Source organism: Protopterus annectens, chromosome 6.part0, assembly GCF_019279795.1.
Source record: "Protopterus annectens isolate FY-2018-M chromosome 6.part0, PAN1.0, whole genome shotgun sequence".
Classification (NCBI taxonomy): Eukaryota; Metazoa; Chordata; order Ceratodontiformes; family Protopteridae; genus Protopterus; species Protopterus annectens.
In genome coordinates this window covers 259480756-259501581 of record NC_056737.1, presented here as the reverse complement: position 1 = coordinate 259501581, position 20826 = coordinate 259480756, and the positions used below count along the sequence as shown (strand labels likewise).

General features: G+C 35.5%; 1 protein-coding gene across 1 annotated transcript in view; it reads left to right on the top strand.

Moving 5' to 3' along the window:
• GALNT16 (polypeptide N-acetylgalactosaminyltransferase 16) overlaps window positions 1-20826 on the top strand; it is a 1415037-nt gene that overhangs the window by 1234710 nt on the left and 159501 nt on the right. The window contains exon 12 of the mRNA XM_044074007.1: window positions 13102-13185. Within this exon, the coding sequence (XP_043929942.1) occupies window positions 13102-13185 (84 nt within the window). The remainder of the gene's footprint in view (window positions 1-13101; window positions 13186-20826) is intronic.

Sequence of the window (20826 nt, the reverse complement as noted above, 5' to 3'; positions counted from 1 at the left end):
GGGCATACCTTCCACATTTTTAGTTCCATCCTTTCCCTTATCTCCTGCTATTTGTCTTTTAAAACCATTTTGAAAACATGTTTTTGGTTCCTTCCTGTTTTATAACTAAATGTAGGGCCATTACCTAATAGTTGGTATAAATCAGGGTGTAACCTCAAAATATTCCACCCAGATTTTACAATTTTCTTTATATCCTCAGGCTGTGGAACAAACTCCAACACTAGAGCTCTCCTAAAATTCTCTTCCCTATTAGCTGTGGTGGGGTTAATCCTTTCCCCAGTAGGGGTTTGTACTTAATCCCCCACTGGGATTGTACGTAACCCCTAATTTCCCTACCCAGGTTTAGAGTCTACCCCCTTTCCAGAAACATGCCCTCAACACTATCTAATTCTCTAGGAAAATCTGCTTGGTCAGACATCATTCTAGCAACTCTTATACATTGCCCTTTAACCAAATTTCTTTTCTGGTGCATAGGATGATAACTTCCAAACTCTAAATATGAGTTGCTATCAGTAGGTTTCCTATAAATCGTAGATCTAAATCCCATCCTAGTTTTAGTAATAAGTGTAGCTAAGTAGTGGATTTTGTCATGATCAAAATATATCAAATAAAAACAAAACTTCAAAGGAAAATGTTTTGTTGAAATGAAATACTTTTATTCATAAATATACTATAAACTTCTTCACAACAAAAACAGTTTCTTAAAACGCAGTTTAAATACATTTTTAGCCTGTTATAGGATATACCAACCAGATGCATTTTAAAAATAAAATACAATTGGGAACCAACTAAAGGCACTTGTAAAGAACCAGACAAACCAAAACCAGGCAGAACTGTCACTTTTATTCATAAACTTAAAAACACATAAACGCTTAATCGATTCACCGAGTTTTCGTTCCAACAAGACTTCATCAGATGAGTGCTTAAACCTACTAACACTTGATCAATTAATACAAATTCCATTAATTAGTGTTTATTACTAAATTAAAACAGACCTATTACCTAAAACCACTGAAAATACTAGTTAGTGAATGTAAAAAACTTACAAATAACTGTTAAATATGTTAAATATTTAACAACATTGTTAAAAGCTTTGTAAAACATTCTGAAATGTTTAGTGCACTTAAAAACTGTAAAGAGAGAGAGACTAGCCTAGTGGTCAAGGTGATCATCCCCAAACACCAAGAGCAGGGTTCGCCTCTCGCAGGAGGCAACCAGCCAGCCTCAAAATAGCTCATAAAAACAGCAAGCCCAGCACAAATCCATAAACCAAATGCACCATCTAGTGTCCAAAATTCACAATGAAAGTTTTTACATTAATTTACACTGTTTAAAATACTGTAAGTATACAAAAATATATGAACTTTACAGGAGATGGCTCATTACAACCTAGCTGCCCTCAATTTTAAAACTGGGGCCAGGGAGACATTTTCATTCAAGTCAGGTGCTCTATTAGCTTCCAGAATGAGTTGCCAATATACTTCTTTATATTCAGTCTTTGTTTCCCATGGCCCACCTCAAATGTCTATGGGCCCTTCTTTTAGTATAAAAATGTAAACTTAGATAATCTACAATTAAGGCCATGTTTGTATAAGGCATTTTTCTCATCCTTAGACATAATAGCATAAGTATGTTCATATATTCTCCTTTTAGCCTGCACTCAGTCTTCCTATATAAAATGCCTCACATTCATCACATAGGGCAATATATATTACTCCAACACTATTACAATTACTATATTTCTTGCCACTAATGTGAGTATCCCTACATTTAATATAAATAAACTCCTTATTTTTAATATAGGGACATTGGGCGCAAGCTCCACACTTATAGGTCCCCACCTTTTTTCAGTTTTCCATATCTATTGTGGTCTTCCTTTGTTCAAGAATGTCTTTGATACCACACCATTTTCTAAATACAAATTTAAGCAGAACCTTAAAAATGCCTTCCAAGTCTGAAAGTTTAGCAAATCTGTTTCATTCTGTGGTTATAATATTTTTATAATCCCAGACTCTCCATTGAAATTAGTAACAAATGCTCCCTTAAATTCATTCTCATTAACATTGCTACCTTCCTTACCTTCACTATTGCTCACATTATTCAAATTCATCTGTTTTCCTAAAAGGAGAGCAAACCTGTCATTCCTACCAGCTTTTACTTCTTTAATAACCTTGTCTAACATATCCAGTGGATATTTTCTATTTAAGAACATTTCTTTCAGGGTTTCACATTCTTTAATAAAATCTTGTTCATCTGAGGTCATTCTACAAACTCTCACATACTGGCCTTTTACTGTACTTATTTTTTGTTTATATGGATGGGCACTAGTAAAGTATAAATAAGAGTTGAAGAATGTTCTCTTCTATAGACTGTGGATTTAAAACTTTTTGTCACATTACTTTTGTGTATAGTGACAAATAATTCATACTTTTATATGTTATTTCATGGGTAAATCTTAAAAAGTTAGTGGCACTACTAATACATGCAGTAATTTCCCTTAACTTGTGTTCTGTATCTATCAAAAAATGCATATGTCATCCAGATACCTTTTATATAATTTCCAGCATTCAACATACTTAGAGATGTAAATAAATTGTTGTTCCCACATATTTAATATATTATTAGCATATGTTGTTGCACAAGAGGCCCCATAGCTACCCCACTTTCTTGTCTATAAAATTCTCCTTCAAAGTAAAATGCAATTATTTTTAACACTAATTCCATCAGGTCAAGACATATCCTGAATCCCGTGGCTGTAAGCCCTCCCTTATTTAACAGGGCTTCTACTAACTACTCCAGACCTGTGTTGTGAGGTATTACTGTAAAAAGGTTTATTATATCAATAGTCACAAAAGTAATTTTTTCAGTATATATCTCTGACTTAATGCTTTTAAGAAAATCCCACAAATCCGTTAATATATCTTTCTGTTCCTTCCAAAGTTTCTTCAATTTAAAATCTAAGAACTCAGCTGGGGGAAGGTCTTAGATCCATTAACAGCCACAATTGGCCTTAAAGGTGGATCATCTATGTTCTTGTGGGTCTTAGGTATGCCAAAAATAGATAGTACTATACGCTTTTCTATTGTTAAATATTCATAAGTGTCTATGTCAACCATCCCCTCTTCTAACAACTCTTTTAACACAAAGTCTATTTTCTTATAAGCAACATTGATTTTATTTTTAGAAAACCTAGAATATTTGTTCTCATCATTCAGATTTTCCATCATTTTTGCTACATACATCATGGCATCCATAAGTACTGTTCCTCCCCCTTTGTCCAGTTTCATCACCCTCAGGTACCTATTACCTGTTAATTCTTGAAGCAATTCTTTCTCTTCCAAAGGGAGATTGGAACAAATTATTTTGTGTTGTATTCCATTCCTTACCTCTTTTTCTACCAACTTTTCAAAATTCCTGAGTCGTGGATGTAATGGCAGGTTGAAAATGCTTTTCTTTCTTATATCACACCCTTGTTCCATCCTATTAACATTATTAGCAAACAGTAATTCAAAATTATTTTTCCTCCCAAATAATTTTAAATCTATTAACAGTTTGCTAATGTTACATTCTTACTGGGTATAAACTTAAGACCCTTAGAAAATAAATCAAAGTAGACTTGAGTTATATTTTCCCCACTATAATTAAAAATGTTGTAGTTACCATAATTGTACTTCTATTTGTCTCTTACAAAAACTTGCACACTCCTTCTATTGCCCCCACTCAGTGGCTCAGTGCCCCCTTCTTCAATGCATTCCTTTCTTTGTAACCCTAATATTGGAGCTTCCGATTCCTGAGTCTCTCTGATCTTCTGAGTGGGGGAAACTCTAAAGGGTCACTCGTCTACTTCAGAATTATACCCAAAATTATTTTCTCCCCCATTAACATCTCTCAATCCACCCTCGGCACTATAGTTATTATTATTGTTACTTACATTTTCAGAAGTATCCTGTCTATCGTCATGGAAATAAAAACTCTGTTTAGGCTTAGCATAGCAGTGTTTTTCTGCATATTCTGTCATATCTCTTTCTAATTTCTTGAATTTTCTGTTAAGCAAAAATAAATATTTTTCTTCTATCTTAGCCCTTATGTTAGCATATTTATGCTTACCATCTTCCACAGTATATAACAACTCATTCATGATGCTTTTATTCACTTCTTCAGTCTGTCTAAATAACAGTTCAATATCCTTCTCATGTTGTCAAATAATAGCTCTCATGATATCAATACCACAAGTGTCAAACATTCTAATAAGCTGTTTGTGAAATTCAAATCCTTCTTTAACATTATTTGGGTATTTATAAACTCTCAGCCTCTTAGGCACAATACCCCTTTTAATACATTCTTGCAAGTAAGCATTATCTAAGTTTAAAACTCTGCATTTTAACATATAGTCATGCAGTTTTTGAATACTAGTATCATAGGTATCAACATTATTTTTCACAGATGGCTCCAGTTCAGAAAAGGAATGCTTTTTATTGAGCCAGTCCCCTAAATTAGAGTCACTGTTCAAATTAACACCACTCAAATTATTAGAGTGAATGTAACAGTCACCTTGTCTTCCAATCTGTTGGTCTTTTGGAGATATCTCCATTTCCATGTTTATTCCATGAATTTCACTCGAATTGGAAAGAAAAATATTAGGAATCTCCTCACAACTTGATCTATTTGCACCAACTGGAAAAACAGCATGTCCACTGTCATCTTGGATTGCATTCACTTCCTGACTTCCTCCATGATCTCTAGGGCTTAAGCGTGACCTCATTTCCTGGTTTCCTGGTATAGAAACCGTAGAATAGTTTGTAGCTATAGTTTTACAAATGGGGGTAAGTAAAGGTCCATCACAAGTGCCTTTAGTCAGTTCCTGGTTACTACACTTTGTGTAGGTTGGCACTGGACTGTCCTCGGTTTAGTTTTTGGGTTGGTTAAAATAAAGTTAGAATAAAATAAATACAATGTGATAAAATATGTTTAACAGGTAAAGTTTTTAAATAGAACTTGGTATTTATATTATATTAATTAATGAATAGTATTTACATTATTATTTAGTCCAGGTGTTTTACGAGCTGCAATAAAAGATTGTCAATGTAGCTTTTCAGGTTCAAGTGTATTATTAATATCCCATTTTCTGACACCATCACATACACTGTAAATAACAAAGAAATCAATTTTTATTCTAGTGGGCACACTTTAAAACTATGCTTATACAAAGCAATATTGCTAACTTTACTCTTGCTCACATGAATACACTTCCTGATTTTTTGTGACAATCTATCTGTAAGTTTTTTATCAAGATAAAAACTATCACAGAATAGGTATTTGGCCACATAAGCATCTCTCATTTTAGTGAAAGGATAATGTGCTGTCACACTGATGGTTCTAGATATACAGTATGTGCACTGAACAGAAGAAGGGACCTGAATCATTAAAGTAGTACCAGGTGTATAAACCACAAGGATGGGTTCTTATTGGTTTACTAGAAATACAAATGTTACTATTTTCAGTTTCACTCTCCTTTTTTTTTTCAAAACAGGTTTATTGTTTTAACATATAAGAGAAATATCATAACAATTTTATACAAGTAATTAAAAGTAGGTATTATTATAATATTCAACAAAACAACTAAAGTATTTACAAAGACATCCACTACAATCAGATCAATTAATTAAACTAAAATACCATGCTATTGAAATTAAAATTTTTTTAACAAATTTTGTAAATTATCCCATACAATAAAATAAGATGTTTTTCTATTTGTTCTAGTCCTAATTGTGTTTATTTCCATATGGCACACTATATTCATAACATTTTTAAATTCATTGAACGAAGGAGGTGTATCTGAAATCCAATTTCTAGTTATTATTTTCCTAGCCACTGCTAGAATAGACCATAACAAGGGAAGCTTAACCTTTTTAACACTTTGAAGTTTCACTCTCCTAACAAGTTACTATTACAAATTTTGATGAAGTACCTCTTACTTCATTACTTGATTTAATATCACTCCTGCCCTTTATTATCCTGCATTAAATCAGATTAGCAGAACAAGCACTACAAGCATTCAAAGAATATATTAAAAATGTCTGATTGGGAGTTTAAAATGAGTAGCTAGACATCTGATGAGTTACTTAATTACAATGGATTTAGGTACTGGACTTTCACCTGTGCATGTGCTCATAGGTGGTAAACTGGGATCTACCCTGGACTTATTTCATCTTGATTTCAGTAATAACGTTTGTGCTAAACAAATCACACAAAAGAAGTATTATGATAACATAAAGTTGCAAAAATGAGAATTTTTGTCCAGGAGAAAAAAAGAGACACAGAAGAATAATGAATGTGACTGTTCCTACATCACATACTATTGAAGTAATAGGAGAACTTTGAGAATGCATGTTAAACAGATTTTGCAAAACAATGTGGATTGCTTCCAAGAGAACAATAGTGTACTACAAGACTGTATGCAACCCTGAACCCTGGGAAAGTGAATGCTCTGTCTATGACTCGGAAATTCCTGTGTCTGGAGTCATTGCCAATAATCCAAGGAAGAATGGAAGGATGTTTGTGGTGGTATTTTATAGTCCCCTGTAGAAACTGTTCTAAGTATGTCTTGTAAGGAAACAAGGACTGAACAAAGCGCTTCTCAGTTATAAGACAGAATATCTAATATAGTCAGAAAGCTACAAACATACCTCAGAACTAATACATACAGGTTCTCTAACAAGTCTTGTCAGATAATAAAATGAGCAGATGTAAAATATACTTTTCTACTCTTGAAATAGAAGGGATGCAGTAATATATAATACAATTGAGTGAGAATACAGTGTGACTTCTCAAAGCCAATATCTTTTTTTCCTAATGCCAGCTTGTTGCATATATCAAGAATAAGCAGAACATTCATCAGAGTCTATTATTCCAAGTTTGTAAAGGTTGTGCTGCTCTCCTACAGCAAGCTGATGAGAATATCTACTGCCGACTTTGTAGGGAATAGGTAACCCTCATATTGACAAACGTGTGTGGCATCTGTTGTTCATGGGTCTGGTATAAACAGGGAATATCACAGATACAATTATTCTAGTCTTGAAATAATGATGGAATTCTGGTGCAAAGTATCTGAATGTATGGCTCTTATGATGACTTCAAGGGGGAAAAAAAAAAAATATATATATATATATATATATATATATATATATATATATATATATAAATATATAGTTACGTATACAGATAACATGTGTGTGTGTGTGTGTGTGTGTGTGTGTGTGTGTGTGTGTGTGTGTGTGTGTGTGTGTGTGTGTGTGTATTTGTATGTGTGTGTGTGTGTGATATATATATATATATATATATATATATATATATATATATATATATATATATTTATATGGGCCCACTTCACATAACTGAAAGCTCAAAGTATTGAAATTCATTTTCATTTGACTGAATTTCAGAATACTGAAAGCTTATAATGCTGAATTGCAAAATACAAAATGGCAGTGTGTACAGTACGTTAAGATAAGTAAAGGGTATATGCCCTTTTCCCCACTGTAGTGTGATCCTGGAATTAGTATCTGTAGTTTGGGGAGTGGGGCATGGGGAGGATAGCCACCCACCTAGTTTGGTTTTATATCATCAGGTGTCTGCTAATAAGGTAACTAAGTCGTTTTTAATTTTGGAAAGAGTTAGTCATTGGTGTTGGAAATGTGCATTGTTTTCTTTTATAGTTTTATTTGCTGAGACAAATTGTTGGTGTTTTGCACGGTTTATGTGGTATTGTGAGCCTGGGTTTTGTGAATGTTAATGTTATTTATAATGAAATGTTTGGTATTCACGGATCTGTGCATTTTTTGTTATGTTAAGCAATTCATAGGTGAAGGGAAACACACGTCATGTCTATGGCTTAACATTTTGTATTTTGCGATTCAGCATTGTAAGCTTTCAGTATTCTAAAATTCAGTCAAATGAGTTTTCAGTATTTTGAACATCTGGGATTGTGGATTCAGTCAAATTAATTTCAGCATTTTGAGCTTTCAGTCATGTGAAGTGGATATATATATATATATATATATATATATATATATATATATATGTGTGTGTGTGTGTGTAGAAACAAACAAATCCAGCACTCAAAATAATGCCCCCAAAAAGCAGGTTTTATTAAACCAATGGCTTCTAAAATCCACAAATACCAGTTTCATTTAATCAAGCTTTATCAGTGTGATCTAACAAACCAAAATCAGCTGCTTTTATAGGCTAATACTTGTATCACATGATCACTGACCCAGTATGCAAAAACTTCCTATACATGTTTAATAAAAAATGTAAAAAGCAAAAAAACTCAAGTAATATAAAGAAAAATGTAAAACAATAAAAAGAATCAAAATTATATTTCATAGAAAGTGCACTCTCATGTTTTAAAGTTAAATACATTGAAACACAGTGGCTAAGGTCATAACAAAACTCACCATACTTTAAGAAGTCATATGTATCACTATTCTTTCAAAGTAGAAGAGCCCAAAAAATTCCAGCACTAAATATTAAAGAAGGACATATAATTTCTAACAATGTATTCAAAGGGACAACCTAACTGAAGAAGCTGTGTTTATTGCAAAACCAAAGTCAAAAGTTTTTGTCTGCATGCCTAACGAAAATAAAGAGTACTTTTATTACATTTGCTGCTGTCGCATGGCCAAAAACAATAGTACAAAGCAGCTACATATTCAACAGATATATTGTATACTCTAAGTACAAAAAGTATACAGGGAAAAGATAAAATTAACTAACCAGTGTGTGGAAATCCCCATGTAAGATAAAAGAGCATTCCTATAACAAAGGAATCCAGTCAATACATACAACTCACCAAACTATATAAAGTCGGTTGTGTTAACATATTTCCTTATTCTGGTATGATGGAACCAAGTAAGCCTAAAGCATCCCTGCAGTGCATGTAAAAGGGGGTTAACTTCCCAGCAACTTATTCAAGAGAAGGACAAAACTAAAAAGTGCCCTTTACAAAACAAAAGCAAAAGCTTTTCTTCTGCAAGCCAAGGAGAAGTAAGCAATGATTCACTTACCCTTGCTGCCATCATGTGGTCAGAATCAAAAAGGCAACACAACATTCCACTGAATAAAACTGTACGCCCTATATGCAATATGTATGCATAAAAACAGCAAATATGCAAATCCCCCTTATAAAAACATACATTATATACAATATTAATCCTATTGCATAAACTAGTTATCAAATATGTTAATTTAAGCCTGGGGTATAAAGAGCATTTAAAGTCACAGTCTAGTAATATTCTTTCCTGGTTGCAAAGTTGTGCCAATCACTTTATGGCAAACACTTTGTAATCAACTTATCAATTCCAATAACGCCAATAAATGTAAAAACAACTGCATTATGTTTTAATAAATGTTTATACAATGTGTTTTTTTTCTGTTTTACATTTAATATCACTTGTGTAATGAAATTCTGTTTTTCCATGGTCTGCTTGTTTAACCTGCATAGAATGCACTACAGAAGCAAACAGCCATGTATATCACCCATTCCTTTGTGCAGACGATAAAACACCTAATTTCAAAAGTCTTAGAAGTATTAATAGATGTAAAATATTTTGTTCTACATACTTTATTACAATGTTAACAATTACAACATGGATAACATCCCATGAATATTTTTGCATTCAGCCTCGATCATTTTATAGTTACTTGCCTATACCAAGCAAAAAAATTGATCAACCATATGGCCCTTACATAAAGTAGATGCGCATGTACCCCAACACCCCCTCCCACTAATTATATATACCAACTCTGAGAATACTCTATAGAGGGCAAAGGACAAATTCCCAATCCCCACTGCTCATGATCTTGTACAAACTTAACTCCGTTAGAAGCAATCAAATTAGTTTCTATCACTTCTGCTGGCAGAAAAAAAAATATTCAGTGTTATGAATGTTTGATTATATGTTGGGTTTAGTTTTGTGTGTGTGTGAGAGACAGACAGAGATAGCTATAGAAATTTTATAGATAGATAAAAATATCCCTCTGTGGAGGTGTAGTAGCAAAGCACCCCAGGTGCTCCGGTTTCCTCCCACATCCCAAAGACATACTGTAGGTAGATTGGACACTCTAAATTGGCCCTAGGTGTGAGTGCGTGCATGTGTGTGCCTTCTGAGGTAGGTTGGGTGCCAGGCTGGCAACTCGACACTGTAAAACTCCACTGCCAGTCATGAGCAGACAGGTAATCCACTGTGGCAACCCCTAACTGGGAAAAGAAGAAGAATGCTACCAGCATTTATGCCAATAGATGTCTTTGTGAAAGACTGAATCCATGAAGCACAGGAGTTTTTCTAACTGTAGAAAAGGCTTCTATGTCCTATCTTTTCAGGCTCCCAAGACTACATAAAGATGTTCTCAACCTTCCCTAAAGGCCCAAGTAAAGAGGCTAAGACTGAAGTCATACCAGTATATGTTTAGATTAATTTGGTAGCCCAGCAAATTGACTCCTGCATCAAAGATTCCTTTAAATTTATACAAAAGGTGAAAGTGTGACTCTTAGAGCCTCAATGTAGATGTAAACATAATTGTTCTATGTATGTATTCCATAGCATAAGTGCAAATCCATACAAATGTACAAGTCTAAAAACATTATCAATTTGCAGGGAGTTTTTCTCCTTATACTCATGAAAGGCACATATACCCATTAGTGTAAGTGTTCTCATACCAGGGGAATTCAAACTTGAAGATAAACAGTCATTCTGAAAAGATTAAAAGGGTGATCCCATCTTCTCTGCTACCAATGATCTTGGAGAAAATTAAGCATTACAAGGTGTCCTTTTATAAATTGCTACAATCTATAGTGAGTAAACAACAACAACTTGAGTGAACAACACACAAAGTACTAGAAAATAAGCAAATAGTCAACCTGAACCCCTGCAGTTAGACTACTGAATCATCAGATATTTCTTTCTGTGAAGATGATTCATTGATTTGTCTTTCTTTAGGTCACAACAAACCCAGCTGAACTGAACAGAACTGAAAGCATGAATATCTTACTGTGAAATGTGCTTAAACTTCCTGATACAATTTTTGTTACCTTGGATACGGGTTATGAATTTGTGAATGGAAAGCTTTAAACATCAGAGTCACATGATATAAGAAGAAAGCTGCCCACTGCCTTACTAAATATCCTCACATCCAAGCTCATACCATTTGCAAATTTATTAAAGTGTGATACTGATGAAATGGTTACCAGTCTCACAACTGTTTACCTGCCCTTTCTCCAAAGGTCACATCTCTCAATCCAATACTATACAGGTAGCATTGACACACTAAAGAAGTAAAAAATAATTGCTAATATTACAGTTATAAAAATTGAGATCATAATATCATAGTAGAATGTCAACACAAGGGGCCTTTTTAAGCTTAGCCTGTCTTCTGAATAAAATTTGATAGGTATTGGTTCCCAAGGGTTTTGTGGGGCTATATATACTTGGGCATGGGTGGCCAAGCATTTACAAGCTTCCTTTCTCTAATAACGTCATCGATGCCAAACCAGTGGTAGATTTATGATTTCCTATCCACTGATTCAAGTTTCACTTGAATAAGTACAGGAATGAATTCTACTTCACATGGATGGGGAGCCTATTTCAGAGAAGGGGACCCTCTGAGATACATATCTTTCCTTCCAGCATGTCCTGTTTATGTTGCAAGCAAGGTTTAGGTCCTTGGATCAGGTGTTTCTCATGCTACCTGTTTTATAGATTTGCAGCAGGTCCATTAGGGCTGGATTGGAGGATGCTTTGTAGGTCAGGCATAGGTCACCTCACTGCAGCCTGTAGGAGACTGAATATAAGGACAAGACTTTGAGATGGATCTGCATAGGACTTGCTTTCTACACCATGTATTCCTTTGGTGAGGAGTGTCTGAGGATGCTCCATTTGTTGCATATAGCTGGCCAGGGGCATACTGAAGGAGGCATTGTATTTATTGATTGGTCTTATGAACATGTGACACGCTGACCTTTCTGATGACTATTTAAAATGACAAATGAAGAGTAAGGGGTTTCTGTCTGACTGAGAAACCACAACAGGTCCCACATCAGGGATACAAATGAAATGGAACAATGTTATTTGGGAAAGCATTCTGCAACAAAGTGAAATGAAAGACAATGGGAGCCAGAATTGTTTCACTGTTTAAATGTAAATATATAAAAAAATAAGCATTATTGTCGGTATATGAGAAATATTTTTCCTATTATGACCATGGATGTTACAAGTTTTATAGATTCCTTTTATTTACTAAGCTGGGCAGAAGAGGACTCTCACCAAAATGCCAATTCATAGTTCACTAGTAACACAACTAAATTTATATTTTTGGCATTCATAACATGATTTTTTTCATTAAACTTATATAATTTCTTGAAATTATTATTGAAAATCACCAACTTGGTATGACAAGTATATTCTCATGCTTTTCTTCAGGCACTCAAAATCGGTTTGGTAGGGTTTTATTAGCTTATGTATGGATGTCCAGTGCTGTGTTCTCATTTCTGACCACTCATTACATGTTGTTGTGATGTTTGTAAAATCATATGTTAGTACATTGCTGATACTCTACAGTAGCTCAGAGAGAGAAAGAAAGAAAGAGGCATTGCTCTAAGCTGAGGTGATTTTGGAATGAGGAAAAAAGTGGGGGTGAATGCCCTCCGAAAACATTTGTTTTAATTTGTGGTGATTTGATGATTTCTGTACTTGTGGAAATAGTTCTGTGTTAGTAGTTAGGGAGTTGAATTTCAGTAAGTTGTGTATGGAGGAGATACAGAGGAAATATATTTTAAATATTCATTTTATGAGCCAGAGTAAAATGAACAATAGGATAAAACCATGGTGAGAATATCTTGACTGCCAACCACAGCCCCAACATTTTATATATTTTTTTGTCATTTCATACAGAATGTTTAACATATACACACAAATCCACAAATGAGGTAACATTTTTATTTCTAAGCCAATTTTTTCCTCTTACAAAACAGTTTCATGATAGCAGTACAAGATGACAATGCAAGATCTCAGAGTGACCATCACAACTGATTAATGTTTGTTTTAGCCTGCAGGATCGTGTGGAGCTCCGAAAGCAGCTGAACTGCAAATCCTTCCACTGGTACCTCGAAAATGTTTATCCAGAACTCAAGTAAGTCCAATGACTCTAATGGTCTGACAATAAGACAGCTAAACATAAAAAAGTGTTGACATTAGATATTCATGGCAGTGGTTTCTTTTCCTGGTTAAACAATTATTTTGTTCTGTGGCTTTTCTGTTTGAATGATTTTTGACATATTTCTGAGGATTCTTCATATAATAGATTGAAGTTCATACAGAATCCAGTAAATAACATCAAACAGTACTCCATGAAAAAAACAAGATTATGTCAAAACACTATTTTATATGGGGGGAGGCAAACATTGTCATATACCTCATGGCATAGAACTGAACCTAGTGTACCCTCTACATATTGTAACTACAAGGGTGCTGCATGCTGAAAAAAGTGACAAACTTTCAACGTGCAGAATGTGTGGAGTTTGAACAACTACACTGTTACAGAGTTCATCTTTAGCACAAAAGATGGGTCAAGAAACATCCACTGAACATACCTGTCAGCTATCCAGATTTTTGCAGAATGTCCAGATTTATGCTTCATATTTTTGGTCTCTTCCTGATAAAATTGATGGTTTTCTGGGAAATCATTGAGGAATTGTGGATTGAAGTCACTAAAAAGTACAAAATTATGACAGACATTTGAGTTTCAGTCTACATATCCTTTAGAAAATATATAATAATGCAAAACCTGTCATTCTAGAAACTTTTCAAGTTTATAGGATCAGTGTTTAAAATCTGTCCCTATATTTGGGCCTTTGTACCCCCATTATTTCTGGCTTTGTCCAGATTTCTTACTCTGAGAGGTTGAGAGGTACACCACTGAACAAGTGTATTCTACCAAGGTAAAGCAACTTACAGTAGCTGCTAAATATCTTCAGGCAGAAAAATGTTATTATCATTTGAACATAACCCATGTGCAAAATATATTCAGCCATTCTCTTGCAAACGAGTTTGTTGTCAAATGTGCTCTTACAAGGAATAATAACTTGCAATTAGCTCACTGTTTATGATGGGTTTTATCTCATTTATAAATATAGCTCTTTTTAATTTCTTTATTTGTTAGTTTTCCAGTGTAAGGTGTGTTTTTGTGTGTTTTAAGAACACACTTAGCATGTTAGTTGCTGCATTTCATAACTGCCTCACTTGCAATGAAATGATCTTAAAAGGGCAACCTCTTTTATTAGTGGGGTCAAGTAGGGAGTCTGTTAAATATTGTTGTGCTGTCATTGTTTTTAGAAATGCTGAAAATGAAAACATTTATCCCAATCATCTATGGGTCTGCAATTTAAAACATTAGAACAGAACAAATAACTGACTTGTTGCCTGGTAATTCCCCATAGGTGGTCTAGTGTGAAATGGATGAGGTTGCAAGTCATCAATGGATTTTTCCAATAAGAAATCATTGCTGATGCTATTTCCCTTACTGTCCCAGCAGTGTTTCATTCTTTTTGTGTGATTTTTCTTTTCTCCTTGGTTGTGTGACCTTGGGGGTTGATATATCTATATCTATATCTATATCTATTTCTATATCTATATCAATATCTATATCGCTACAGCTATATCTAAGTCATCATCATCATCTTCTTTCGGCTGTTCCCGTTAGGGGTTGCCACAGCAGATCACCTGTTTCCATTTCTTCCTGTCCTCTGCATCTTGCTCTGTCACACCAACCACCTGCATGTCCTCTCTCACCACATCCATAAACCTTATCTTAGGCCTTCCTCGTTTCCTGTTACCTGGTAGCTTCATCCTTAGCATCTTTTTCCCAATATACTCAGCATCCCTCCTCAGCACATGTCCAAACTAACGTAATCGTGCCTCTCTGGCTTTGTCTCCAAACCTTCCAACCTGGGCTGACCCTCTAATATACTTATTCCTAATCCTGTCCACTCTCATCACACTCAGTGCAAATCTTAACATCTTTAATTCTGCCACATCCAGCTCAAACTCCTGCCTTTTTGTCAATGCCACTGTCTCCAACCCATCTAACATAGCTGGTCTCACTACCCTCTTGTAGATCTTCCCTTTCACTCTTACAGGTACTCGTCTGTCACAAATCACTCCTGACACTCTTCTCCACCCACTCCATCCTGCCTGTACTCTCTTCTTCACCTCTCTTCCACACTCACCGTTACTCTGAACTATTGACCCCAAGTATTTAAACTCATCCACCTTCGCCACCTCTACTCCTTGCATCCTCACCATTCCTCTATCCTCCCTCTCATTCACACACATATATTCTGTCTTAGTCCTGCTGACCTTCATTCCTCTTCTCTCTAGAGCATATCTCCATCTCTCCAGGGTCTCCTCCACCAGTTCCCTACTCTCACTACAGATCACAATGTCATCTGTAAACATCATAGTCCACGGGGACTCCTGTCTGATCTCATCTGTCAACCTGTCCATCACCATTACAAATAAGAAAGGGCTCAGAGAAGATCCTTGATGTAACCCCACCTCCACCTTAAATGCATCTGTCACTCCCACCGCAGACCTCACCTCTGTCACACTACCCTCGTACATATCCTGTATCTAAGTATGTATCTATATTTGTATTTATATTTATACCTCTCTTTCTCTGTATATATATATATATATATATATATATATATATATATATATATATATGTATGTATATATGTGGGTCTGCTTTGACCCATCGAAATTACATTTCAACAAAACGTAAAAAGGCAAAGCTGTTTTTCGTGAAAGTGCACTTTTGCCGAAATGCACTTTCACGAAAAACAAATTAAAAAAAAAAAAAAAAAAAAAAATTAAAAAAAAACCACAACATTAACCATATTTATGGAGAGGGGCAAGCCCCCTTGAGCCCCCACGCCAATGCTACATTTATATTTTCACTCTGAGATCACACTACAGTGGGGAAAGGGGAGCATTCTCTTATCCCCACTGTGCTGCAATGTAAGCAACAGCCTCTGTTGCTGTTCGCTTAGGTGCCTTTTCGCGAAAGAGCATTTCGGCAAAAATGCACTTTCGTGAAATAGATCTAATTACATTTCGCTGAAACATAATTTTGTTGGGTTGAAGTAGACCCATATATAAGTTGTAGAAGGGTGCAGGGGTCTTGTGTTATTGATAGATTGACTGAGTGATTGATTGAGTGTGTTTGTTGACTGGGTAGGTGGACTACTTCTTGGACCCTTTTCTAACATAACCTGGGCACATACTACACAAAATTAGATACATGTTACATGGTTCATTTCACGGTCTTCAGTACATAATACACCACAGAGTTAGATATTTGTTACATTGTTCATTTACAACAATGAATACAAAGTAACATGCAAAGATTTCGGTTAAAGGGTAACCAGTATTAACATACAATTATAACTGTTCATATTTCAACAAGTGGAATGCCAAAGGAGATTCAAGATAATGGTTGTACAGATATCACATGTTATTTTATCAAGAAAGAAAAATTTGTGGTTTCACTTAGTGTGGATCTTGGTAGAGCACAGATTTAACTGAGATGTAGTAGATTAAACGAGAAAAGTAAAGAATCAGATTGTGTCAGGCAGAAAGATAGCGTGACCTCTAGAAAGAAGCAAAGACTGCAACAGATACAGGCAGATGGTAATGAACTAAGAAGAAAACCACAGACTGAGAGACTAGAAGGGGAATTTCCCACTATGTGTAAAAAGCTTGGTGGTAGAGGGAAGAGAGTAGAAGGTCTAGCCATTATCTTTAAGACACAAGCTTTTGTAAATGTTTTTACGTATTTAAGTAGTTCACTTTGAAATGTTTTTAGATCAGTAAATTAGTCTGATTTCTTGTGGGATCCTGTTCCAGTTTGCAGAGAAAACCTTGCTGAAGTTTCCTTCTCCATTTCTAGATTGGAAGATGGTCTGACCAGTGTCAAGGCTTTATTGTCCTGACATCTGAGAGTCTGACCTACCGCTTAGAGCCAAGGGAAGGGGAGTAGTGGCAAAAAATTGATAATTAACTAATTAATGCATTAAACCAGAAGACGCTTATACACAGGTAGTAAAAGTGTTTTTTGTCAGCTCTCTACTTCATGACGACCATTTGTGTTTATTATACATGTAGGAAGCTTTTATGTCATTTGATGATTAAAAGTATAATTTCTGAGCAGAATACACTGACCTTTATACCTACAGCACAGACAAGATTATTTTTCTTATATGTATGAAATGAAAACATTCACATATGATTTAAAGGCAAAGAATGAAACCAAACATTCAGCAAAATGTGTAAAAATCTTCAGAGTAGACACACTTACACTCATAAAACAGTTTAAATAAACAACCAATGTGAAGCAAATAAAACTTGTGAAGATGGATTATCTATTTCATGCCAGTCCAGTAAGATATTAATATAAACACAGATAATTAGCATGGGAAGCAATGTAAACACAGCATGTTTGTTTGTGTCTTTCGGCTTTTCCCGGTTAGGGGTCGCCACAGCGGAACTCCGGTACGCTAATGATTGGTAGTTGATTTTTACATGCCGAGTTACCAGCCCTGACGCACAACCTTCAACAAAGTACGCCCATTCACGCATGTCTCCACGCAGAAGACGCTCTAGCTGAGAATCGAACCGGACAGCGTCTTACTGTGAGGCGAGAACACTACCGCAGCACCAATGTAAACACAGCATGTAAGAGGGAGAAACCCCGGACAGTAAACATTAATTTAGAAAGTGCAGGAGCATAGCACTGGTTAGCAAGTTATTTGGTGTTCAGGATGTAAGAGCTGATGACAGTAAACAGTGAGCAGATAACATTAATTTAGGAGGTAGGAGGGATGGCTATGAACAGGTGAGAGTGGATATTCTTGGATAACAGGCAGTGACCATATACTTTATATATTTATTTATTTAGCATGTAGGTGAACTGGACCACTGGGGCATCTATTCAGCCATCAATAGTTACAAAGAATGAAAGTTCAGTATAGCAGCAATATAATATAATATAGTAAGTATAAATAAACAACAAAATAAGATACATTAATGTCAGACATCAGCAGTGTACAAAAATCAGTAATATGTGAAGAAACTGGCATAACTACACATAACATAATTACAATTGGTTCTCTAAGCATAACCAAGTTGCTATGTGTTCTACACATGAATGCCAAGAAATTCACCTAGAAAGTATGACATGCATGTTGAGAATACATAACTGTTCCTAGAATGTGCAGCTTTATCTGGCCCAGTGTACTGCCGTTTACAGAAAACAAAAAAGTGTCAGGGTGCAAAGTGCTGTGCAGTCTTAAAAGAAGTAACACTCTTGGCACTTACACAGAGTCAGCCAACAACTTTAAAAGTTATTAGACACCTCACTATACCACAGTTTTGTTACTTCTGTGGCACCATGAAGTGTATTATAGCTTTTAAAGCTATCAAATAACTACCAGTGCTGACCTCTGGAGGCTGCTATGTATGCTTTGGTACAAGACCTGATCATGACAGCTTTTAATGGTTTATTACAAAGTATGTTATGCATATGTCAGTGCTCTTTTTCAAGTTTCATCGCAGAGAAGTGCATAACCAGATGGCATTGAATGGTGTATTACAAAGTATGTTATGCATATGTCAAGTGTTCTTTTTCAAGTTTCATCGCAGAGAAGTGCATAACCAGATGGCATGGAACACAATTAGCATACCCCTATACTACAGTGTATTATATTCTTTATGAAAGATATGCTACAGAGAAAGATGTTCTGCAGACAAAATAGTTAAAAGATGCACTGAATTTACGTTCTAATACCTGCTGTACATACACTTTATGCTGATTGGTGAAGGGAACAAGAATAGGGAGCAGATGAAGGGTGCTTGGGAGGGAAGTATGGATAGATGGGCCCAGGAAGGAGAAAGTTCTGTCAGCAAAGACAGGTGAATAAAGTGAAATGCTAAATAATATTTCAAGAGATTCAAAAGATCTGAGAGACACGGAATATTCATTGGCAGATGTCATGTACCTTTGTAGTTTTTCTGTATGTACTTTACTGATTAAGTCTGTGGAGCTTTTCTTCCCAGGGCCTCCCCTGCAAATGGACAATTAACCTAATCAGACTATCCCAGTAAACAAATGTTAAATAATTAAATAAAATAAAATGTGGCTCAATGTAAGGCCTTGTACTGGTCCCTGGGCCTCCCCTGCAAATGGGCAATTAACCCGGTCGGACTATCTTGATAAACAAATGTTAAATAATTAAATAAAATAAAATGCGACTCAATGTAAGGCCTTGCACTGATCCATACAAATAATGTTACACAGAACATTGATAATGAGAAGAATCTTTGGGCATTCAGAGGCCAGATGGCCTGATGGATTGCACAGCACTGATGGAGCCCCCTGCCAGCTTAAGCAATGAAATGACGGATGAATTTCTGCATTGTTTTTAGTTTTTACTGATTTCAGTCAGATGTGGAATCAGTGATGGGAAAGGAGATTCAAGGCTTGGCCAATGTATTCTCTTGTCAGTGGTAGTCCTGTCATGTTTGATAGGTAGACTGATAATGCTGTCGCACTTATAGAACACTGATAGAATTTAATTTTTAATATTATGGATATGTAATGGCAAAAGTAAGTGCTGTGTCTAGCCAGACTCCCAGTTTTTGGAGGCCCATCATCAGAGCCATTACGTTCTGGATATGATTGCCTAGCTAAAGAATTTTTGAATGACTAAAGACTGACTTTGAGTCACCTGCTTTTGCAGGCCTATTACAAGTGATCCAGGGTGGAGTTAAGGTAGTCTCAGGTAGTCCCCAGTAACAGTGCGTAACATTTGTTATTGCATATTTTTTAATAAATGAGGAGCGTATTAATGAAAATAAGAAGTAGCAACAGACTGGTGACAGAGCTTTGAGAGCAATATGAATGACAGAGAGAATTGTGGGTATGAGAGAAAAAAATGTAAAGACTCTACCATATACATAATCAAAGAACCGGTTTAAACTGGTGGATTTTAGGCCATAAAAAGCATTCTTTGATGAACGGGGCATGGTCTACAAGGTCAGATGCAGTAAGAAGTAAATGACAGTTACATATATTCGATTCCTTGCATTCAGTGCATGGTAGAGAACATCATTCAAAGAGAAAAGAACCATATTAGTGCCATAAATTTAAAAAATAAATAGGATTATCTTGGATAAATTGTGATTCATCTAATAGATGTATTCAACAGAGAGAAGTAAACCAAAAATCACCATACAGGTAAATGTATTAAATAAACTTGAGTAAACAAACTCACATAAAACTTAAACCAGTACGTGTGAAAGTAATTTTTATGGTTTCATTTTTATGTGAGTTTATTTGTTTGCGTGAGTTCGTTTAATAAGTATACCTCTAATGTGGTTTCTGGTTTAGGTCCCACTATTTTAGTATTGCCATGCTGTTGCCTGAGTCCATCCCAGTGACTAGTTAGAAGGCCATAAGCACCAACATTTTCGTGAGGCTCTGGGGCTGTACCCTGTGTAAAGCTTTGGCAAGGGGAGACAGCAGAGCAATAGGTCAAAAGGAATCAGGGTTAGACTTAGAGGTATGACTGAAGATAAGGATGACACTGGCAATTTTCAAAAAGACAGGAGATGTACCACAGGGGAATGAGGGAGTGAGGGAGAGGTGTTAATGATTTGCTTTAGTGGTAGGGATAAGAAAGTACCAGGGGCGCTAATAAATTTTGGGTGAAAG